This window comes from Amphibalanus amphitrite, unplaced genomic scaffold (genome assembly GCF_019059575.1).
Source record: "Amphibalanus amphitrite isolate SeventyFive unplaced genomic scaffold, NRLGWU_Aamphi_draft 000156F_arrow, whole genome shotgun sequence".
NCBI classification, from domain to species: Eukaryota; Metazoa; Arthropoda; class Thecostraca; order Balanomorpha; family Balanidae; genus Amphibalanus; species Amphibalanus amphitrite.
Window position 1 is genome coordinate 143,547 of NW_024881651.1, and position 23,732 is coordinate 167,278.

Sequence of the window (23,732 nt, forward strand, 5' to 3'; positions counted from 1 at the left end):
CAGACCTGTGCCCGGCCGTCGAGCGATAGTCCACCGGCCGCCCCGGGCTCTCATTGATAGCCGTGGCCCGTGGCCAATCGGCTAATGTCCGAGCTCGCCATTTCCCAGGGTGGTGGCTAACGCGATTACCGGTCCCCGGCCGCGCCAGGTGGCCGCGGGTCGTGGCCGCCCGCCGCCCGGGCACCATCGCTCGACACCAGCGGGGATATCGCAGCACCAGCGACACCATCGAACACCGCCCGAGATCCATTGACGTCTATCGGGGTCATGAGGAGCCATCGAACCATCGGAGATCCATCGCACCGCTATGGGACGACATCGGATGCCATTGGGGATAAACTCCAGCCCGAGGGTCCCGATGATCCTCACAAATGTCCGGACGGGACCAGCCTTAGCCAGAGCTACGCTGAAACTCTGAAGATTACGAATCCGGACGCACTGATGACCAGCCAAAACGTACCGCTCGCACACGTCCCATCGCGGCCCGATCGCCGAGCGGAGAACTGCTACATCGGCCGAGTGGTAGACATCAAATATGCAGCTCCGAACGGCCGCTCCGGGACGCTGGACGAATTGAGAGGGCCGTTCCGCGCGTCGCGGCAGGACGCGCGCAGGTGAGATGGATCGGGAGGCAGCGGACCGAGGTCGCGCACCGGGGAGCCGCCCCACATTGGCTGACCTCGGCACCACCGGCCCACTCCCGGACTTATCGCAGCCACCGGCGGTCCCCGCTCCCCCAGATCGCCCGTACATACATCCCCGTATATTTTCCGTGAGTCTCCCGTATATCTCCCATATATCGCTCGTGCTTGGCCTTGCGACACCGCACGCATGTCCGCCGGACCGTCCCAACGAGCGGTGGGCGGTGATGTACCGAGCCCTCCATCACCCTCTATCAGGGACGCGGTACAGCAAGAAACTGCTCATCTCCACACGGGGCACCGTGATCTGACCAGGGGCGCTGTGATAAGGGAGCTGGGATTTGACAAAAGGCGACATGTGCTCTGGCAAGGGACAACGCGATTAAACAAGTGGCGCCACACGGGTCGCCAAGCTATTATGGCAAATAGCATCGGGGCATCGCTACCGGCCGAAATTGTTGAACCTTGCATCGTAATCCAGACAAAAATACCAACAATGCCCCTGTCACCAGCGCCCACCGCTGACCCCAGAGCATCCGGTCAGCGACAGCCGAGATGGGGACCGAGGCGGGGACTGTGGCGCAGGCGGAGGCGGTAGCAGAGGCGGCTGCCCGCCCAGCTCATCAGCGGCTCGCCCAGGCGCCGCCTGTTCCGCCCGCTACTCCCACACGTCCGTCGGGCCGGGTCCGCGGCGTCACCGCTCGGCGCCGCACACTGGTCGGAAACGCTCCAGCGAGAGGCCAGCGGCCTTTCCGCAAAAGTTTTTTGCTTGTTATTCCACAACTAGTGAAGCAAACTTCATAAAACTTTGCATACCTTCTCTGTCATATGTAAGCTATCATTTGGATGTCAAGCACTAAATATATGACGTGAATCTGTTAAGTTATGACGTCATAATTGAGTATAATACAGGATCTAGCACCACTTTAAGTCAACAAGGGAAATTGGGAGCTGCTATTCGGGCACCGGGAATGGTTTCATGCACTCCTTGCAAGGTCCAAAGCATCACTTTAGCATTGTTGACTTTGCGTGACGTCATTTATGACGTCACTAAGGCCATATAAGTTTTTCGTCAATAACTCCTGATCAGATGGAGCTAGAGAGTCGGGAAAGCCACCATTGGACTCAGGAAGACCTGCCGAATCGAATGATATGCGATATGACCTCCTTCAACCATTTTCGTGACCTGAGGGGCTCCGACCTGACCTTGACCCGAGGTTCACATTAAGTTGACTTCACCCGAACACCAGGTATAGCATTCAACGCGCCTGAGCTAGACAAACACGATGATGCCAAAATCGCGGCAGTGCGACCATTTTTGGCAAAGTAATTAACCTTAAACCGAGCCCGTGCCTTGTGGCACTTATCTGACCTAAGAGGCCACTGGCTGACCTAAGACCTTAAAATCGGGTAGTACCTAATTGTTGCGTCTTATAACGGCACACAAGCTCGTTTTTTTCCGCGATGCTCTAGCTCAATTAGAGGCGAAACGGCGAGGGAGTTGTACCAACCCTTCCCGGTCAATATAGAAAACCAATCGGTCCGGCCAGGGTTAACCCTCGCCCCGTTGGGGGGGGGGCCATTTTGGCCCCCCCTGTGGTTTTTCCTAAATAGCAAGAAAACGGCGGCGCGCAAAATTTTCAGTACCTTCCCGGGCATCAATTTGACACCTTCACACCAAATTTCAAGTCTTAGGTCACCTTAGGTCAGGAGTTATTGAGGTCAAACTGAGGTCATGTTCGAGCAAAAATGAGCAAAAAACATGCAACCTTGAAACGCTCACCAAATCTACAGTAATCAAGCAATTTCAAAGTTCTTTATATGGTCTAGTAGACAAAAAGCGGCGCTACAAAACTGCTATCTCGGATTTTCAAAATTTTGGGTTTTTGACCCCAAAAAATTCAAAAAATTGATTTTTTAGAAAAACTTAAAAAATCCAAAATTTTTCCGAATTTCGAAAAAAACCGGAATATATGTGATAGTCCCTGCGCTTTTCTATATACATACCAAATTTCAGATCGATATCTCGTTTTTTGGCCAAGTTATAGCGAAAAAACTGTTCAAAAATGATGACGTCAAATTTTTGAACTCAATTTTTAGCGATTCTAGACCACGTACGGCAAAACAAAGACCACCATTGAACTCCCCGTGACGAGCTGCATCGATTCGATACCCATTTTATGCAAAAATATTAACTTTGAAATTTGACCTAATTTGACCTGACCTTGACCTGACCTTGACCTGACATTGACCAAAACGTGACCTAAGCTGGCCCCAAAGGCTGCCTGACCCACATAATCGCATTTGTCATGTAAAATGGGCCATAAAACATGTATCACACGACATTTTCATATTGTGACCCCCCAGTGACCTGACCTCTGTGACCTGACCTGGTATCAGTGACCTCAAATAGCAAAATATGTGTTTGAAGAACATTTCCCCATCGATGATTTTCAATGAAATGCATTTTACTCGATTTTACAACGCATTTCTTGAAATGCCTGTAAACGGTGAAAATTGGACCTTTGACCTGACCTGTGACGTCATCGGTTTGACCTAGGTCAATAAAATTGGGTCACAAGGTAGTTCCCTGATAGGGCTATCCAACACCGTTTGCCGCTTGTCGCTAGGTTGCGTGGTTCTCGAGATCTTAGGGGGGGGCCAAAATGGCCCCCCCCCCAACGGGGCGCGTTGCTCGGCAGAGCCCAACGGGGCGCGGGTTAAATACCGGAATTGTGATCTAATGTAAAAAGACGGCCCAAGGTAACCCGACGTCAGTGACAGGTGTCCTATATTTGCAGCGTCTTATATTCACGAAGGTTTCAATTTCCACTTTCTTCAGCCGAGTGATGGCTGTCAATAGCAAGGCTCTCTAAATGCAAGCCGTAATCGCCACGCAATATGTGGAAGGCTTTTGATGTCAATGCATACATAAATGCATGCATAAAACGCGCTTTTCACAAAATTCATAAACTCAAGCGCATCTGTTTTTAATGACCAGTCAACTACGCATGGATGCGTGCAGGCCACACAGGTCAGCGTAAGCCGGGCGAGGCGGCCGAGCCGAAACTGGGGCGGGGCGGGCGGTACTTGGGTAGGAAGAGCGGCTCCTGCAAATTTTGCGCAAATATGCGCAGTTAGCTTTTATGTTGCCCTGGTGTAAATTTAAATCCTGCTTCATCTCACAAAAAATCAGAGTGGAACTAGATGGGACTACCTGTTGTTTCCTTACCTAAACTTTGCAGTTATATTCCAGAATCACTGTAGGAGAGCCTTCATAAAAAAGCTACAGTAAATCTTAGTTAGGGAAAAAGTATACCAAAAATTTTGCACTGACCAGTCGGCAACTTCATAACGAACATTTTGATGCATAATATGTGGGATTTCAATTTGGTGTCTATCAGCAATAAGACTCTGAATATCCGGCTCAAGAAACCTCTTGCTCCGCGTCAGTTTCCGAGTTCTGGGATACCCCATCTTCGGGGGCTGATTACAGTTATTTTTGGTCACCCGGATTACTTATTTTGGCCTAAGTATAATAATTTGATCAATTTCAAATCGATCTATATAAAAAATAATCCGAAACTCCGGAATCGCCCGTGGCCTCTCGTGAGGGCGTTTCCGACCAGTGTGCGCCGGCACGGTAGCGGCGCCCGGCGCCCGGCGGCGGCGGCGGCGGTGGCGGCGGCCGATGCAAATGTGACGCCACTGACCGGCGGCTCCCACCATTTCGCGGCGCCCGCACCCACCGTGAGAGCGGCGGCGACCGGCGGCACCAACTAGCCACGGTACACACAGAAACACCGGTCGGTTCGCTCGGAGCGGGCACCGCACGGTGGCTGGCGGGCAGCTCAGCGGCGTCCAGACACGAGGTTTGAGGTCGGCGGCACGCGGCAGCTCCCATCTGCCAGCCACCGGCTCCGAGGCTCCGTTATCCTCATCCTCTCGGCTCGGAAGTTGGGCGTGGAACACACCGGAGCGGCTAATTTCCGTTGCGCCACGGCCCGCTCACTCTCTCAAAAACGGTGATCGGAGAGCGCCGGCAGACTCTTCCCATCGATGACCGTTGGCGGAGCGGTACCAGCTGAGGTTATGTGACAGCTCTGTACCAGCGGTATCTGCCTCTATCGTCCGTCCCTCGACCGTCCCTCGCCCGTCCGCCCTCGCCATGTGACGCTGGCGTGACGATGTGACGAGGGTGACGGACAGACACAGCCGGGTAACGGTGCCCCGGTAGTGCCGCCGCCGCCGCCGCCGCCGCTCGCCCGTCGTCGTCGCCTTGTTCTACCCCCGCACGAGACGGTGTACGGACGCGTGGATGCGTTGCCGTTTCGCCGTCTGCCGCCGCTTGTTGCAGCGCTTCCTTGTGGCGTGTCTCGTACAGACATCAGCCGTGCAGGATGTTTCGTCACTCCGTGCAGGGCCGGCACACGACACGGAGTTACACCGTCGGCCGTCAGCCGGGCCGAACGGGCCCGCACGTGACGTAACGCATCGCTTCATCTGACGTGTTCGAAAGGAGCGGCAGACGGCAACGTGGCTTTGAGCAGCTGATCTTGATCGTTAAAATGACAACAACAGGCTTCAATCATTCCGAGCACTAACGAGACCAAACAAAGCACACAGGCTGGACGTGACGAGTTTCACGTTGACATGAAGTCAACATGAAGATAACAAACAAACGTACGTAATTAGCGCAAATCATCGCACGTCACTAGCGCCGATCTTCGTACGTCACTGGTTTTATTTCCAAACGTCATCAGCCGTCGCCGTCAGTTCCCGAGGTCAGGTGAGCGGAAGGGAAGCAGCCGGCCTGTCCGTGACGACCTCACGCTCCTACCTGAGATAGTACCACCTGTGACGTCATAACCGAACGGACCACGGCACAAGCCACGTGCCTTTGTGGCGCAGCCGCCAGGGCGTGACGGAGGCCGCCGCCGGCCGACAACGAGGCAAACCAGTCTGCTGCGCCGCCGGCCGCGGCCAACCGAGGCTGGTAGCTGCATCGCACGGTGCAGGGGCGGCTCAGAAGCTAGGGATTGAGCTAGAAACGCTCAGGAATAGAGGGAATGCCTCACGGGTGGGGTAGAAAGGAGTGAACTCAGCCCCACCGGCTACTAGTCGTGACCTAACGGCCACGTGACCTGGCCACCGGTCACGGTCCGTCGATAGGCCGTGACCTGTGGCCGGTCACGTGACCCCTCGTGCGCGGGTCACGGTTCGGTGAGCGCTGCTCGTTGGCCACCGCCCGGCGGCGTAAGGTCTATGAGGTCAACGGAGGCAGCAGTGAGCGCTGGCCCAGGTGTGCTAGACACAAGAAGTGCAGTGGTGCGGAGGCTTGCGCCGCTTATAACGGAGTGACGTAAAACGTCATGGAGACAGACAAAGGTGCAGCAGCGCCAACCGTGACTGTCAGACGACGTGACACACCCTGTCACGCGGCCTGGCGAACGTGACACAAAACCAGCCGTGAGTCCCAAGGCACGACAAACACGACATATTGTAATACCGAGAATCGTGTCATGTAGATGAGGCCACAATTAAACACGAATACCACATTTCCTAGCACAGAAACTAGGATAACGGTGTCGACATTCGGCGACCGCGACCCGGGGCGCATTCCCTATTGGTTACTGACCTATGTGCGTGACACAGTGCTCGACGCACGCACACACCCGAATCTAGTTAGCGTCGCATGTGGACCAGCCGCCAGCGTGGGAAGAGACGCGACAAATGAACAAGGCAACTATCTAGGGATGTTCGTGTGCTGTCAGCGACACGCATCGTATACAAGGGACCTACCGTGACCGATAAGGCGACCTCGTCACTGGCGGTGACACGGGGGAGAGGGGCGCGGGAGGCAAACAGTCGCTTCCCTTCCGACCTGCGTCGTCTTTGCCCTCTGCGCAGATGCTCCGTACAGCCAGAATAGAACTTTAAGCCCAGGTGAACCATTGGTCCAGCACAGCCCTCGCGCCCCCGAGGAACATCAGACATCTTCTGTCTGGGTCGGTACGGACGCATGCAATATGCATCCTGGCAAGGCGCGCTGCACTCGAGGCATGGCAGCAACCATAACACACCACTGAGAGACGAGTCGTGCAGGTCAGGATGAGCGGGGAGTGCAGCGCGAGGTCAGGTCAGGTCAGGTCGTGGTGATGGATTAAGCTGGCCCTGAGACTCAGCAGGGGTCGACCACTGGAGCCAACAGGGCAGCATATCGTCACCGTGTAGACAGATCGGAATATATTTGCGTGCGGGATGAGAAAAGGTAGGGCAGACCGGTATGTGCTGACTACCAACTGGTGGTGGCCGGTACCGAGGCATGGGTCAGGAGGGTACTGCGGTCTCGTGACCACCCGGTGCGGTCCATTTAAATTGCATCGACTTAGTAACGCTGGTCACGGGGTGCCCGGTCAACATGATCATGTCGCAAGCCCATATTTTAGAGTTCGCCATTCCGCGATACATGCTTTCGAAAATTTCAGCATTTGATCAACTTTTTAAGGGTTTGTTATGGGGACTTATTTACCAGAGGAGTTTGAGATTCGCAAGACAGTGCGGTGTGCATGTGAGCCCAATCTTACCCGAATCGGTATAAAAAAGCACGGAATATCGACACCTTTTTTTAAACCCCACATTTGTTCTCCCGTGAAGTTCAGACAAGTTGTTTAGAAACCTTCAAAAAAGGTACAGTCACTCGATTTTTCTCAAGTTTGTCTGTCTTGGCAGATCAAGCAATGCCAGAGCAAGCTTACGAACACACAAATTTGATCAGGATCGGACGATTGGACACTTCTAAAAAGAGATCTTTCGTGCTTCCCGGAAATTCACCGGAGAACAGATGTGGGGTTTAAAAAAAAGGTGTCGATATAAGGTCAACAACTAACTTCGGCATTGTCCAATGCATATCCAAACACGCCACTACCGACTCACATTTGATCCAGACAACACGTATCATCACATCATCAAAAGCCTATCAGAGCTGGCAACTGTGTCAAATCTCTCTGCCGTCCCGCCCCCGCTGCCACTAGGCTGCAATACCGCCCACGCTCCCCATGATTGTCAACTGGCTGCAGGCCGCTGTGACGTCTGGCTAAGCGCCCATCGACGCCACGTTCAGCATTTGTGGGCCATTTATCGGACACCAGTTGGGATCAATGCGACGCGCGCGGCACAGTGGGTGGCATGGCAGCTCCCGGGGAGCATCACCGATCTGCGACCGGTATCATTAATCCTCGGCTAGTCACAGACAGACAGACGGGCAGGCAGACAGACAGACAGGCAGGCAGGCAGACAGGCAGACAGGCGCCCCACCACCCACGCCATTCGAACAGTACCGATCAACAGGCCGCCATAGAGAGCTCATTGGGACTGCAGCTGGCCCAGGCAGCTTAATCAATGTGTGGTCCCTCGTCAAACTCCACCCATACCGCCCTGGAGTCTGGAAGTTTGGCATTCCCAGAATTTCCGCCTGAGCATATTTACTTCCCACTGAGACCATCCTGTTGTCATTCAAATGAATACACCCATACCGTCGGAAGAAATATGAATCAACATGCAAATCAGGCTCCCACTCCCTCTTCGCTGCCAGCCAACGGGCGGGTTTTTGCACCACGATATTACGTCATAGTGACGTAACACTCAGGGAGGAAGGGAGGTTCACATCAAGGCTCTATAGAAGTTCACATAGGGGTCCGGGTGGGATCCCATGACCCAAGGCCAGTGACCGCCGCCACTTACTGCGGTTAGCCGTGGCTATTTCACAGCGGGTAGCGCGCGAGTAGGGTAGACGGGGCGAGAAGACATTGGTCAGACAGGCCACAGGGTGCATCGGATAAAAAGAGCAAAGGAGCATACCGGACAAAGGGTATTACAAAGGCGAACAGGTTTAGCGGACAAGGGCGGCCAGGTATACCGGACGAGGGTGGGCAGGTATACCGGGACATATGTACCGGACAAGGCGGATAGGTATGCCGGACAAAGGCGGACAGGTTTACCGAACAAATGCAGACATGCATACCAGACAAATGTGGAGGGTGTTGCGGGCAAGGCGTACAGGCATACCGGACAGATACAATACAATGCACCTCGCAAGAACAAAAGGTAGTCTGTGTGTAATCAAGGCACGGCACAAGACAGCTACAAAACGCCAGATGGGCTTAGCATGTCCCATGATAGACCCAAAAGTTAACTTCATAAGGCTGCAGCCTCAGGTATGTATAGGTACGGCTGTAGGTAAGGTATGGAATAAAGGCGCTATGCTTAGGCCACAATGTACGAACTTTAAATACTTTTCAACGTCCAGCGGCCATTTAATGTACCACTTGAATTGATTTATGATTTTCGCATAGCGCGCTAATGGTCTTATGACAGAAGGTACGTTAATTGTTCACAGACTGAACTAATTTCGTTACGGCGAATGAAAAGAAAAGAATGGGGCTCGGTTGAATAGGAGGAGGCCACAACGGGACCGGTCTTTCAGGTCGAGTGACAGCAAGAACGGAACGTTTTGTCCTCCCTTTCACAGCTGTGTCTTTATTAATACATGTGTTTGATTCATTTATTACAAAAACTGATGGAGCGTAAAAACGCGCCAAGTGACCCCGACGATGGTGTCGTAAGTCTTTTGACGGCTTACGACAGTCTAACGATCGCTCCTGAGACTATTCGACTAGCTGAGCACATCCACCAAATCCGATTGTGACAGAATCGACTCGTCATCCAAAGAGCCTCATGCTTACGTATTGGGATACACCAAATCCCTCTAGCTATCAAACTAATCCCGCATTGCTTATACCTTCTGAGCCGTTCCTCAAGTGGTTGAGCGCAGTCAGCCCACGGATCACATAAAACATTCGACAGTGGGTCCAATCGAGGACAGCGACCCCTCCATTAACTCGTAGGGACCCACGGCGTAACCACACCATTAGCAGCACCGTGAGGAGGCTCGCAGTGGTCACGGGCTACCGAGCGTGACACGATAGCGCCGGCCGCAGGCATGTCAGCTGGGGCCTCTGAGGAACGCAGATAACGGGAGGGAGTCTTTAGTGCCGGAGACGGGCAGGGGTGCGCTAGAACAGAGGGACTATACCCGGAACTCAGGAGGGAGACACCAGGAGCTTTGAGAAGACTCGTGGAGATTCGTGGAGAGTCATGTTCCATGAAGATTTATAGAGATTGAGAATCGCAGGAACTGACTGGCGACTGCATATCATCATTTATAAAGTCGGAATAAATGCCACGGAGACTAAATCACTATTAAAGATCACGGAACCTCACAATGCTCAGAGCCTCACATTAAGTCCGAGGGCCTCGCGGAATCCTTCGTCACAACCTCAAGAAGACAGTATGGCCCACAAAACACACGGAACCTTGTTCGGTGGAGCACAAATGAGCGTGACTGCGGCTGACAGGCCCCGGCCGCTCCCGACGGGGCCCCGATGGATCGTCGGACCGACGCTGTACCGACGAGGGGGCACTCATGAGCGGCCTGGGGGCGTAGGGGTGGTCGCCCGCTCCGTCCAAATGGGGCCCGTCGACGGTCACGGTCGACGGTGTGGGTCGAAGCCGACGTTCACGGTCGTCGGAGCCGACGTTAGCAGTCGTCGGAGCCGACGTTTGCGGTGGTCGAAACGGCACCGACGCGCCGCGGAGCTAGGTTGGAGTGATTAACGGTGCGAGCGGGAGCTAATAATGAGCTATCCGCGGTGACGGAGATGACTTCAGACAATTCAGAACTGGATTATGTGGAGCCAGAAATGGCACGGAGGAGAGATTGGATAGAGCTTCGGACTCCAGCGCTCTCACATGCTATGGTAGAGAGCTGAGGATAACCTTGGCTGCAACAAGCAGCATGCATGCACTGGTACAGCACGATTTGCACTGTGCAAATCGTGAATTATGAATGTATGCTATTGCTAGAGCCAACAAAGGCACGCCCTGCCTTCGTCCACTTCTGACACTCCTTGCAGCTTAAATATATTGCTGGGCAGTGGTGCAGGCATACCAGCTTCAATGTACGGCGCTGTTCCGAACAAAACCACCAGCCTCTGAACACAAGGGAAGCCGCGGCGAGACGGGAAGTGAGAATTCCTCGAAGGGCATCAGACCTTTTGGAGTCTGCTGTTGGCCAGTTTCATTTGGCCGTTTCTGTGAACTCGACTGGTCGCTCCAATGGTGACCTTTGCATGCAATATTGCCTGCAGTGCATGTCCGGTCACAGTGGGGTGGGCCGGGGGGGGGAGAAAGGGCGGCAGGGGCGGGTTGAACAGTGCAGTCCGCTCATTTCATGCCGTGATAAATGTACCAGTTTAACTCCCGCAGGAAATGAGCGCATTGGGCGCTCATAAATTTACCAGTGTGCTGATTTCTGGAGTCGGTCCGTGTCTGTCTATCCATCTATCTATGTGATTGTCTGTCTGTGTCTCAACTCTTCACCGCAGGGCGATGTCGTCAGCTCAATCAGCCGCGAGTGACCGGCGACTCCCTCGACCCGTCCACCCACGCGGTGGTTTTAGAACGACGCAACAGGTTAGGATAAAGACTGAGGGCTCGTCGGGACCGCAAATGGACTTCCTCTGGACCTTGTTGGGACCACGCCGAGACCACGCCGAGACTAGGACCAGACGGGACCAGGACCGGACCAGCTCGGCTATCATCAGCCAGTCATCCAAGGCCGCACGAAATGGGCGTGCCCGCCGGTCCCAACCGGACTCCGCCCTTTGCCACTAAAAATGGGCAGTCATCGCGGACCGGGCCGATCACCGCTCACGCATGTGCCCCCCCCCCCCCCCCAGACCAGGACTGCTGACAGCTGACATTGGTCAGCGGGTATCGGTCAGTGACCAGTAGTCGAACAGCAGCGGGGCTAGACGGACCGCTCCAGCAGAAGCTCCGCGGCCCGCGACTGTCACCTCGCGCTCGAAGGTCACAGTGCGGTCCGGGACCGGGCGAGCAGCAGTCATATGACGCAAGTCATGTGACGAGGAAGATGGCTCCTCAGCTCGGCCGGCCGAGCCGCCTGCTCAGCGCTCAGCAGTCGCGGCGCCACCGCAGCGATTCTTATCGCGAAACGTGCCGGCCGAATACGGAAAGCCGCCCCAGCAGGCCGGAATGTGGCTCACCGGCAGTGGCGCGCCCAGTTTTACGGACCTGGCCGAACGCGAATCGACCCAACTGTGCCCCGATTAAAAATAATAGAGGCCATGGCAGTAGGAATGTGTCAGCATGGGGCTACTGCGTGTGAGTGACTTGCGTTTTTACGTAACTCTGCAGCTGCAAGTCGCGCACTTTTCACCGATCACTGGGAAACACTAGACAGGAATGCAGCGGGTCGGGTCGGGTCGTTGGCTCTCACACTCGCCGGTCCTGTGTGTACCGTTGGTATCAGAGCCGGATAGGCGCGGCGCTCGCTCGACGCTCGAGCACAGGTCGCTGTTTGCTCGCGCCGCCCGCCGGCTTGTTGACAGCGGCCGCCGGCGGTCGGTTGGATCGACAACACACCACCCCCGTAAACACATCCCACACACAGCGCCGCCACGGTCGCACGCCGGTGACGGTCACACGGACACACCTGGTCGCGGGCTCACAGAGAGGGGCGCCGGGACTACCTGTGGCCGACAACACAGGGGCGCAGAGGGTAAAAACGTGCAAAACACAGGGACAGCTTATAACAGAGACATACCAATCTCGAGACAATAGAGAGAAGGATTGCAAGATATGACTAGCAGAAAGGTGGCTACAGAACAAAACAATGCATTCATATACTCATTCTGCGTATGACGCCTGGAAAACACCGTCCGCTAATTGGAATCGTTATGTTTATCTGAAAATCCAAAAGTGACATTTCCCAGGTGTCGGTCGCAGAGCGCAGAGCGCAGTGCGCGGGACTGACCTGTGGCAGCCGGCGGTAGTCTGGGAGCCATTCGTGCTGAGGCCGCTCTCCTGGTGGTAGGTCGGTATCCGGGCGGCCGGTACCGCGCCGACCGTCCCGTCTCTGCCAGGCTGGAGACACCCAGCAGAGGAGCGGGCGCCGCTCTCCTCGGCAGCGACAGGGAGCCGGTGGGGTTGTCCGGCGGCCCCGCCGGAGTGGAGCGGGGTAGGGTGGACCGCTGGCCGTCTCCGTCCACTGAGCGACTGGAGAGGGAGCGGGGCAGGGCGCGGGCGGAACGCAGCGGTGCCCGGACGGTCGAGTCTGAGTCCACCTGCTCGGAGGAACTGAACTCGCTGCCCGGCTGGCCGACGGTCAGCGTGCTGCCGCTGCCGGAGGACTTGACACTGACGTCACCCTCCGAGCGCACCCTGCCGCTCAGACGAGCCCACTTGTCATCCGCAGCTTCGGTCGAGCTCGACTTCCCTAAGTCCTGGCAGGAGTCAAACTCCTTCTTCTTCCGCCGCTTGCTGTCGCGGAGAATCTTGTTGAATTCGGCTGCATCTCGTGCAGAGGCCGCAGCCAGATCGCCAGGCGTCGGCAGAACCTTTCTACCCAGGCGTTGTGAGCTGGAGGTAGCGGTGGCATTGCTAAGGACGCGCGCCATCGGAGGAAACCGGGCACTCTTGGCTGCGGAAGACTGGCCGCTGAGCGACCCCGTCTCAGCACCGCTCGAGACCTCTTGCATCAGTGCTACCAGTCGTCTGCCAATGTGGTGCATCACCTTGGCCAGCATCGGCGGGGACGCTGGCGGCGGCTCGGCCGGAGTCTCAGACAAGCCCTTCAGGCTACCCATGAGCTTCTCATAAGCGGCCAGAGAGTCCTGAGCGGCAGGATCGGCGATGGAGGCGGACAGGTTGCCCTTCTGGGCGGCCGAAGCGCTGCCGGTGTCTGCAGGATCATATCGTTGGATGATCTGCTGGCAGCTGTGTGAGATCTGCTGCTGGATCTGCGTCATGATGTCCGGCTGGGCCGGGTTGAGAGCACCATACGCTCCCTCCAGATCACTGCTCGTGTAGTCGGAGCTGTCGTACGAATCGCTCCATGTGTCCTCACTGCTGAGGTACTCAACGATCTCCCGCACCTGAGCATCGTTAATGCCAGGCACGGTCTTCATCAGACGCGTCAGCTCACTCTCAAACAGAGCGAACGGCGTCGGCTTCGTCTTCGGCGTGTTCGGATCGGCACGCTGAGCGTTCGAGATGGTTGTGCGGAAGAAGTGCCGCAGACGACTCATCAGAATGTTGGTCTCCTCGTCAGAACTCCAGTTGTTGAACGAGTCCTTCCTGGAGACCTTATTACGGTTCTTCAGTCCGTTGGGCGGCGAGCGCCCAACTGCTGGAAGGGGTTTGGTCGCGACAGTTGTGGACTTTTTCGCACTCTCCTCGGAGCTGTTAGGTGTCCTCTGTGAACCGCCAACGGACGCGGCTAGTAATTTACCACCCGCCTCGTCAGAAAGACTCGAGTCGGAGGAGCCACGCGCACCACCTCCCTCCGAGCGCTCCTCGGCCTCACGGATCACAGACTCCTTCAGCAAGTCATCGGAACTGCCTAAAAAACCACTGTCACGACTTTGATGTGCTTCACCCGTCTTGCTGATTTGGATGAAGTTCGCTACGACACTGTTTGGGTGGTGCGTCAGCCTCGGAGACTCCGACGACGCCTTTGCCACTGGGGACGCAAAGACGTCCTCCAGCTGGCGAGGCGCCTTATCGCCGGTCTCACGGTCGGACTGTTCGCCAGTCACCATCAGCTTCCTCTTCTTCTTCCTCTTCATGGTGTCCTGGCCGTCGCCCTTCTCGTGAGTTGTCTCATCGAGCACGTCGGTGACAGCGTCCTCCCCACTGGTGGTGTCGCCGCTCTGCTCAGAAACTTCGCGGGCCGACACCTCTCCACCGCTGCCGCCGACGTCGCTCTGGATGCGCGCGCGCGAGCGTGGCACCTTCTTGCGCCGCTGCTCGGGCGACGGCGCGCACTCTGAGTCGCTGCCGACGCTTCCGCTCCCGTCCGTTTGGTTTTCTGAGTCATCAGCGGCCGAGCGGATTGACGGCTGACGATTGAACCCCAGAAAACCCTTCATAAAATACCGCGACGACGCTTGTTCCACCGGATCGACATCGGCGTCCTCGCCCTCAATGAACTCGCTGTAGATCGAGTCGTTGGTCTCGCTGAACGTGTCGCTGTACTCGCTCTCCTCATTGGCATACTTCTTCGGATCGTGCGGTCCGTTGCCGAGATCAAACAAGAAGTACTTCTCGAAGTTGGATGGATTGGCCGTCGGCGTATCGCTCTTGGTGGAGGAGCGATCGCTGTCGCTGTCCTCACAGCTCTCCTCAATGATGGTGGTGAGGGTGAAGTCCAGAGGTCTGGCGTAGCGGAAGTCATCCTCCACATACTCATCGCCAGAGCCATCGCTAAACGAGCCATTCGAGTAGCGCTCGTCTGAGTCAAACTGCTCGTCTTCATCACGGAAGTCGTTCTCGTCATGGAACTCGTCATCATCGTGAAACTCGTCGTCTTCCCCGTCATCGCCGCGAAGGCGAGCACGGAGCGCCTCGACACCCTGTCCGCCAAAGTCAAACCCGTCGTCGAAGTCGTCGGACGCCTCGCTGGCAACGCCATCGGACCGGAGGGTCTCCAGACTGCCCGGCGGCTCTGAGATGTCGTCTTCTCGTGACGGCGTGGACGACGGTGACGCGCCGTCCACGTCGGGGGAACGGCGTGTGTGCCGACGGACCTCGGGGGTGCGTCGCGGGGCGGAGCGCCGAGCCGCAGACGTCTCCTCCAGGCCAGCAAAGTAGTCAGCCAGCTTGGAGGCTGGGTCAGGCGAGAACTCGCGCTCGAGAGTCGGCTTGGCGAGCTCATTGCGCGCCTGCTGCTGCTGCTGCTCACGAGAGCGCTCGATCAGACTGCGCAGCTCGTTGAGCGGCTTAGTGGTCATGCCGTTGGCGTCGCCGTGTGTGTGCGCGACCAACACGGAGTTGGTCTTCTCGTCGGTGACGACCTCGACCTCGTTGGAGGGCGGGCCGGTGGGTTTCTCGGGCGGGACGGTGGGCGCTGGTATGTCGGGCGGCTCGGGTGGCTCGCCGGGGTCGCTGCTCACACGGGCCACAGCCACTGGCTGCCGACCTCCGGCCACAGGGATCACACTCACAAAACCACGCGCCTCTGCGTCTGCACCACTCACTGAGCGCTCGTCGCTCTCGGCCACTCGCCGCTCGCTCACCGCGCCGCTCGCACCGGCCGCACCTTTCCCGCTCGCGGTCTCGCGCTGACTGGCGGCTGCCGCGCGGCGCGGCGCGGCCGGCGCGGCGGGCTCACGGCTGACCCGCGGCGGGCCGGCGTCACCGCTGGCCTTGGCGTCGGGCGAGTTTTTCCCGCCGTCACCGGACGGGTTCGGGGCTGCCGGCGCGCCGCCGCTCTCCCCGGGCTTCAGGTGTCCCGGCGGCCCGGCCGAACCGTCCGATAGTATCGATTGCGCCGTTTCGACGCCAGGTGTGTCGTCGGGTTGCCGGCGGTCGGGCGCACTGACACCGGAGCCGGCCGCGCGCCGCGGAGGCCGGATACCTGCCGGCTTTGCGGGCACGGCTGGCCGCTCGCGAGCCGGGGCTTTAGCTGGTGAGGTGCTGCCGACGCCCGTCCCAATCTCCTTCACAACAGGTCGCGCCGGCCGGGCGGCCGTTTCGCCGCCCATGCGCCCGTCTGAGGACGGTCGGCCATTGTCTAGATTTTTGCCTGTTTCCCGGCTGCGGGCGGCTGACTCAGGTGCGCCAGGGGTCGGCACAGGACCGGTTTTGGTCGCGGCCGGCGGCGCCGCGGCGCTGTCTGACGGCGCGGGGCCGGCAGTCGACACCTGGCGACCCGAGCCGGTCCCCGAGCCGCCGGCCGGCCGTGAGGGCTCCCCTTGTTTGTCTCCCACGGAAGGGGGTTGAATGGCTCCCTTTACCTGCTTTTCCGGAGAGGCCCGCGGCCGCGGCTGAGTCGCGGGCCGGGGGAGAGTTTCCGTGCCGGCCCGCCCCGGCCCGGCGGCAGCGGCAGTAGAGAGTTTCGCCGAGCCACTACTTTCACTCTCAGTCTCGATTCTGGGCGCACCTCTGTCCGAGCCGCTGCGTTTCTTCTCAGCGCCCGGCCGATTAGATTCGCCGGCAGGCATCTCAGAATCAGAGTCAACTTTCGTCTCGATCGCGCACGATTCCATGTCATTCGTGACAGTGTCTTCGGACGCGCTGCGGGCCAGGCTGGCAGATGAAATTTTATCGATCGGCCCGCTCCCATCCTCTGCTTCGGAGTCCGAATCCACCGGTACTTCGGTGAGATTGGATAGCGATATGCAGTCCTGCTCGGACGATTTTTCCGGCTGCATAAACTGCATATCCTCCGGGTCAGAATCAACAGCCGGTTTCTGAATCGGTGGCTCCGGACCCTCTGCTCCCTCCTGACGGCGAAAGTTTGACTCGATCTTTGTCTCAGCGTCATCAGACGAGCGGCGCCCGGTGCGTTTGTACTGTTTGAGCCGTTCAAAGTACTGCAGTACGTCTCCACTAGTGACCTGCGAGCGGTACTGTAGAGCCTCATCCGTCATTTCTCCCTCTGCCGTCCTCTGTTGTTTCTGCTGCTGTTCTGACGGTGTTTGTAAACTCTGCAGAGCGCGTGCTTTTCTATTACGCGCCCTTTCCTCATCATCCGAACTGCTGGCTCCGCTAGGGTCCGTCCTCATCTCCACGGGTCCTCTGCGCGGCGGGGCCACCGGCGGCGGCTCCTGACCGTCTCCGACACTCCTCGTCGCCGTCGGCTCGGCTCGGTCGGCGCGCCGAGGGCGCTCATGCAGACTAGCGTGCCGCTGAGGCTTTCTGCGAGGCGGCGCCTCAGCACGTGTCCCCGTGAAGCTCTTGGAGCGAGTCACTGGCGCAGTGATACGAGTCACCGATCGGTGGACCTGCCTTGGCAGCGTCGCGTACGACGGAACAGTCTGTGTCGGTACCGGCTGCATGTCGTCACCGTCACCAGCGATGATGACTTTAACGCAGTTATCACCGTAAACGATTCTCTGTCCGTCGGCTGTCATGTCGGCAGCGTCTCCAGCGCTCAGTCTCCGTCCCCGCCTGTGCTGACGGATCTCAGACAGCACCAGGTTACGATACCGCTCCAGTAAGGGATCGTGACCGCCGGCGGCTCCTGACTGGGTCTCCAGATCAGCCAGCACCTGACCAAGTGACGCACCACCCGGCCGCTCCATTGAGGACATGATAGCTGATTGGAGAGCCTCGGCCTCAGCCTGCAGCCGCTCCGTTTGGTGCATCATGTTACTCAGCGCTGCGTCATCACTGAAGTCGATCGAGCGAAGGGAATCGGACTCGTCTCCCACCTTGGAACTTCTCTGGACAGATTTTGGAGTGGACTCAGCTATCGGAGCTCCGTCGGCATCGTCGAAAATAAATAGGATTTTGTTGGCATTGCCGGTCACCGGAGGGAATGGCTTTGGACTCGGTCTACCCGAATCCAGCTTAGGAGCGGGCTTTGGTGCTGGTTTTGGTACCGGTTTGGGCGCTGCCTTGCGTGACTTTATCTTGCTGAGATTTTCTCCCTGCGGATTAGGTTTCAAATATTTACCGTCTTTCTTTGTTCCCCGCTCATAATAATCCCAGTCGCTCTCCTCGATAAACCCGTGGCCAGGCTCCGACTCAAACCCGCTGGACTGGGCAGTCGTTTGTTTTCCCCCGGGCACTCTCGGGCTGTCGATTTCACTGGACGAGTTAAATTCAGACTCCTTGGAAGAGTCGGAACTGATAAACACCAGCTTATAGTCGTCACCTTCCGGCTGTATTTTCCCCTGGTCTAGCGCAATATCGCTAGCCGTTTCGTTCGGGGACGGAACCGGCTCACGAGCCGGCGGCTGCGACGCTAGCGCCGCGGTGGCCGGTTTGGGAATCGGAGCTTCCCAGGCTGGTTCGGAGGTGGCGCGCCACGGGTCGGGAGCCACCTCAGTCGGTGAGCTGTTGAGAGTGACTTTGCTGGTCTGCGGCCGTCGCGGCAGTGTGGCAAAGTCAGCGTTCATGTTCACGACAGTCGTGTTCTTCTTCTTTAAATCCTTCAGCTTTCCCGGCCTTGGCAGCGAGCAGAAATCATAGGGCAGGAAGCGATGTTTCTCTGTTGTCGCCGGCGCTCGCTCCTCGGATCCTCCCCTCTTTCCTCTCGCCGTACCGTCCTCCAGCTGGATATCAATCCTCTTCTCCCTCTTCCTCTCCTTCGCCGGCAGCTCTGGCGGCGTCTGTCGAACCGGCCGCGGCTCTGGCACACCCTCCACGTCGATGGCACGCTCGTTGAAATGCCGCGGAATCTCGATATACTCGAGACTTCCTCGCCTCAGTGGCGGCACCTGCTGGGGTGCAATCCTCGTCGCCTCCTGCACTGCCTTCCGATGAATCGCATACTCATCAACAGGTGGTCTGGGCGCCGTGTGACGCGTGTCATACCGTCCCAGACTACTCACACGGGCCACGGGACGGCGAAGGACGTCCAGCGGCAGTCGGGGGCGGGGCGGCGGGGAGCGCACCCGCCCGCGGCCGCCCCCGCCCCCGCCCGGACCCGGCGAGCGGCGCCGCGATCCGGCCGAGCTGGTGGAGCCCGGCGGCGGCGAGGAGTTGAGTAGCACCACGCTGTGACCTAAGATGGGGGGGGGAGGAGAGACGGTTAGAGGACTCTAGGGAGGGGTTACTGGACAGATGCCTAAGTAGTTTACTTCATTGCTACGGTTTTTATCGGGATCTTTACAAAACGAAATGTGTGAAAAATTAGGTGGCATGTACTAAGTTATTATAATAATTTTCTTTTTCTGAGCATTAGTTAAGCATCAAAATATTGAAAATTAATGCTGCAAAATAAGATCAATAATGTTATTGACGCGAATAGCTATACGTAGCCACGCTAGTAATACATATTAACATGTATGCCAAAATAAATTAAAATACTAAATATTTAGAATAAATAAGATGATAACGTACAGAACAATACCTCCATAGCAGCCCAACACAAACTCAGGTGGAATAAAGTGCACAACAAATGTATCTAAAAGCGCGCTGATTAGAATAATGGCATGCAACATGCGGGTTGACCGTGATTGCTTAGCATTTTGGGAAGATCGAACGATTTTTTTTAAACGATACCTTTTTATGAATTAAGATGAAAAAAGTAAAAATGAATCCGACAAATAATTAACAGGACTGCACACCCATAAACTCGTGTTCTAACAAAAAAGAAAGAAAAAAAAAATAACTGAACACCTAGATTGTATACTTATAGTAATAAAATAAATTAAAGTGCACCCCAAACCCCAACTCACATTGCTCACCCTCACTGAATGTGCAGGATCCGAGTACCAACTGCTTTAACACAATTTGATTAACCGAAAGCAGGCATTATGTTACGTTGAATGGCGATTCGATGTGACGGTAACCATACAGCTGTCGCTTTAAAAGTATAACGCTTTGGTAGCAGCATATGATGAAAACAAAATGATAAAATGCAAGGTTTGCGAACATCAATTTTCCTTGATAAAGTTACATGGCAATGAAAAGCACGATTTATTGCACCTATACAAAGGCCGTGAAACTAACATAGCGAAAGCCTGGATAAGGCCTGAAATTCACCCCATACCACAAGTTTATTCAAATTTATTCGCTAAAACAACCAATAGTCTATTACATATAGTCTATAGTCAATCAATAGCATATTTTATAATAATGTTTTAGTATCAATATAATATTTCGTTACCTATGTAATGATACATCGCTCCCTGAAAACAGCATCAAATGGGGGACCCTTGGCATTGCTCGAATTTGTTGTACACACTCTTTGAATTTCTTCTGATTCCTCGCATTTGCCTTCATTGCGTACTCCTGCAAGTTCTTTATCGACTGGAACATTTGTCTGAGTAACACCTAAATTTTCCAAACTATGCGTCTTTAGGCCAAGCAGGTTAGATTCGCTACCAGTACCAGGCTTGCTATCTGCCGCAAAGACAACCGTACTTTTGCCATATGCTGACACCTCTAGCTCCTGTGCCAAGTTGGGATCCTCATAGATGTCGTTGCAGTCGTAAGTTGGCTCGTCGTTTTCTAGGCTGGTCGACCCTGGGTGAAGGAGGAAATGTGAAGAACGGTTAGCTGAAGCGATAGGGCGGAGGAAAGAAAAAGGCATGCAATTAACTACGTGATTATTGTGAAGATTGTGAATGAAAAATAGATAGACTAGGCTGACAGTTAACGATGAGTGAGATAAGTAGGTACTAAGTAGTCAAGCATGCTTGAAATAAATGAATTAAAAGGTAATTTCCTGCATCGAACTGTAAAGGATCCAAGCCTTGATAAGATTTTGCTACTGTTTAAATTTCTGTCATACTTGTCGATTCAAGTTGTAACTTCTTACATTGGAAGGAAAACGGTGAAAGATGCAGTTAGGCAACATGACGACTTTAAGACGACAAGGTACCGGTAGCAGGAACCATGCATATGCACATGTAGACTTCATTCAAGGTAATTGTTCGTAATGAAATTGCGTGAATATAAAAGCATCTACTCAATTTGCATGCATATTTTTGGGTTACGGTTTACCTTTAATAGGTTTAATTTAATGTCGGTAGCTATAGTTTCAACGGTCAAAATGGAAGGAAGTCCTACTAAAAACGGTAATATCGAAATTAAGATGCGATGTAAGAAGGAGGTCATTACAACAATAGAGGATACAGTGCTTCTAAAATCTAATAAGTCCAACCACCATTAAGTTACACCACTAGTTCCATAAGTGTCACTATGTTGACTGTACTGTCACCGCAGTCTGCGGACTTACCTCTATGCGGGCTTCCTTGGGCCGGCTCCTCGCGAGAACGCCGCTTGGCTCGGGCGGCCAGCCTCTTGAAGAAGGTCGGCTCGGCGTCGTGGTCTGTGTCGCTGGCACTGGAGACCCCTGTGGGTCGCCCACCGTCCAGAGAGCCTCGCCTTGGCCGACCGTCGCGGTGCGCTCGCGGTTCGCGCGGCTCCCTCGGGTCGCGATGGTAGTCTCTGATGTCGCGCGGATCGCGGTACTCGCGCTCGTGGCTGCGGCGTCTCTCGCCTTCGCGGCGCCGCTCTCGTGGGTCCGCCTCCCGCCTCTCCCCGTGGTCGCTCTCTGCCCGCCGCCGAGGGCGGTCGTCTGGCCGCTCGCCGGACCGGCGTCCATCCTCACTCTCAGACCGGAATCTCCCCGGATCCTCTCTGAGTCTGTCGACCTCCCGTGGATCCCTCGGATCCCTGGAATCTCTCGCATCCCGTGGGCCCCTCAGATCCTTCATGTCCCTCGGGTCTCTCGGATCCCTATGATCCCTCCATTCCCTCGCGTCTCGCGGATCCCGCGTCGAGTCCGAGAATCCGGGATGAGATCCAGAGCGACGCCTCTCCTCACCCCTATACCTCGGGTCCTCCGACCGGTGCATGTGTCCTCCGGGGCGCCCAGACTGTTGCGGCATCCCCTGAGGGCCCGGACTGGGTTTTCGAGGCGGTTTGGCCGGCGGCGGCGGCCGGCCGTGAGGGGTGAGGTTGGCGTAAATGGGCTCATCGTGGGCGCGATGAGGGCGAGGAAGAGTGGCTGGGTCGACGGGCGACTCTTGTGTGATGAGCACCTTGGTGGTGCGCGGCAGGGTGCGACTGGTGCCCGGTTCCGCCCGAGGGCCTGAGCGGGGGTCCAAGCGGGGGTCGGCCCGGGGGTCTGCCCGGGAGTCGAGTCGCGGGTCGCTGCGGATGTAGGTGACAGACGGCAGACGGACCTGGATGCCACCCGTCTGATCAGCCGTCTGTGGAAGGAAAGTCAGTGTCAGAAAAACGAAGTGAAACACCTAAGAAAATGAGAGCATATCAACCACGTCTCAAACGAACTTGACCTCGCTCTTATGCTCTCATCATTATACACCAAACACAGATCTCTCCAATGAGAGCGGCCCTCAGAGACCCTCCAGTCACACGGAAGCAGCCACTTCGCCCGAGTACAGACGCGGTCTCCACGTCTCCCACAGCTGTGAACCACCGTGAGCGAGCCGCACCGTCTCGTGACCGTCAGTTGCCACTTTGCCAACCGTGCGAATCTCGTGCTCCGAGCCTTTTCCGCTTCGACGGCACGCTCGGAAGCTCTCCCAGCACTGAGGCGTCGCGGACGTCCCGTCGGCAGCGCGCCGTTTGCGACGTATGGGACCAGGCTGCGACCGTGACAGCGTCTGGGAGCGCGGCGCATTCACACAGACGGGGAGGCGCTCCCCTTGGGCGAAGGAGGAACCGGAAGGTCGGCCCCGTGCCATGACCCGACGGTGGGTGGGGATAATCAACTTGTCAGATGGAATGATTGACAAGGTTTGGGAGCGTTGGATGATGAGAACTGGGAGGAAATGACTAACATTTGGCTGTCAGGGTCGTTGTGACATTTGGGGGTTGATTCGTGAAACGTGGTTATGCGACGTCACGAGTTACACAATGGTGCGCGGGCTGCCAACATGTGATTTGGACTAAGCCAGTAGGTACCGTGCGATACTGCACGACTGGCGGTCTGGTGACTGCTTTGGTTCATTCAGTCGCAGAGCACATAAAGGTCATCCCAGCTCAGTGTGTCACACAACCATCGATTTCTAATCGTGCTGTGTCTTACCATGGATTCGTGCGAGGCATAGTGGTGTCTGCGGCCGGGCCGTTTCTGGACGAACGGCGAGTTGGCGGCGCTGGATGAGGTAGTGCTCAGGTCGTCGATACTTCTGGCCTTTCTGTATTCATCTCGATACCTGGACGAAAGAAAAAACAACAGTGTTAACGGCTTGATCTTTGGTTTCCAAATTCTCTTTTAGTTGAACAGCACATTCGGCAGAAAGCAATATTTTTCAATGAACACGTTGAAACATCTGCGCTTCAAGTGAAACTCCTTTGGGTATTCGCAAAACCCGTTCTCCCGGTCCATTCCGCCGAAGGTCAGTTGGTCTAAGATAGTGCCAATCGACCACGCCGATGGGACATTCACAACAATGGATCCATTTCTCAGCCTTAGCCGCTACGGTCACCTCAGGCCAAGTGAGGAAACGTGATGCATGGACGCTCCTATATCGGTGATAATATCGGGCACGTAACCCGTCCTCCGCCCCGCCTCCACCT

At 56.0% G+C, this 23,732-nt stretch overlaps 1 protein-coding gene across 1 annotated transcript in view; it reads right to left on the bottom strand.

The window, feature by feature from the left end:
* Nucleotides 1-23,732, bottom strand: part of LOC122383132 — a 119,941-nt gene that overhangs the window by 42,554 nt on the left and 53,655 nt on the right. The window contains exons 5-8 of the mRNA XM_043369281.1: nt 23,239-23,368; nt 21,418-22,396; nt 19,159-19,236; nt 12,538-18,981 (exon numbers count right to left, since the gene is read on the bottom strand). Of these exons, the coding sequence (XP_043225216.1) occupies nt 12,538-18,981; nt 19,159-19,236; nt 21,418-22,396; nt 23,239-23,368 (7,631 nt within the window). The remainder of the gene's footprint in view (nt 1-12,537; nt 18,982-19,158; nt 19,237-21,417; nt 22,397-23,238; nt 23,369-23,732) is intronic.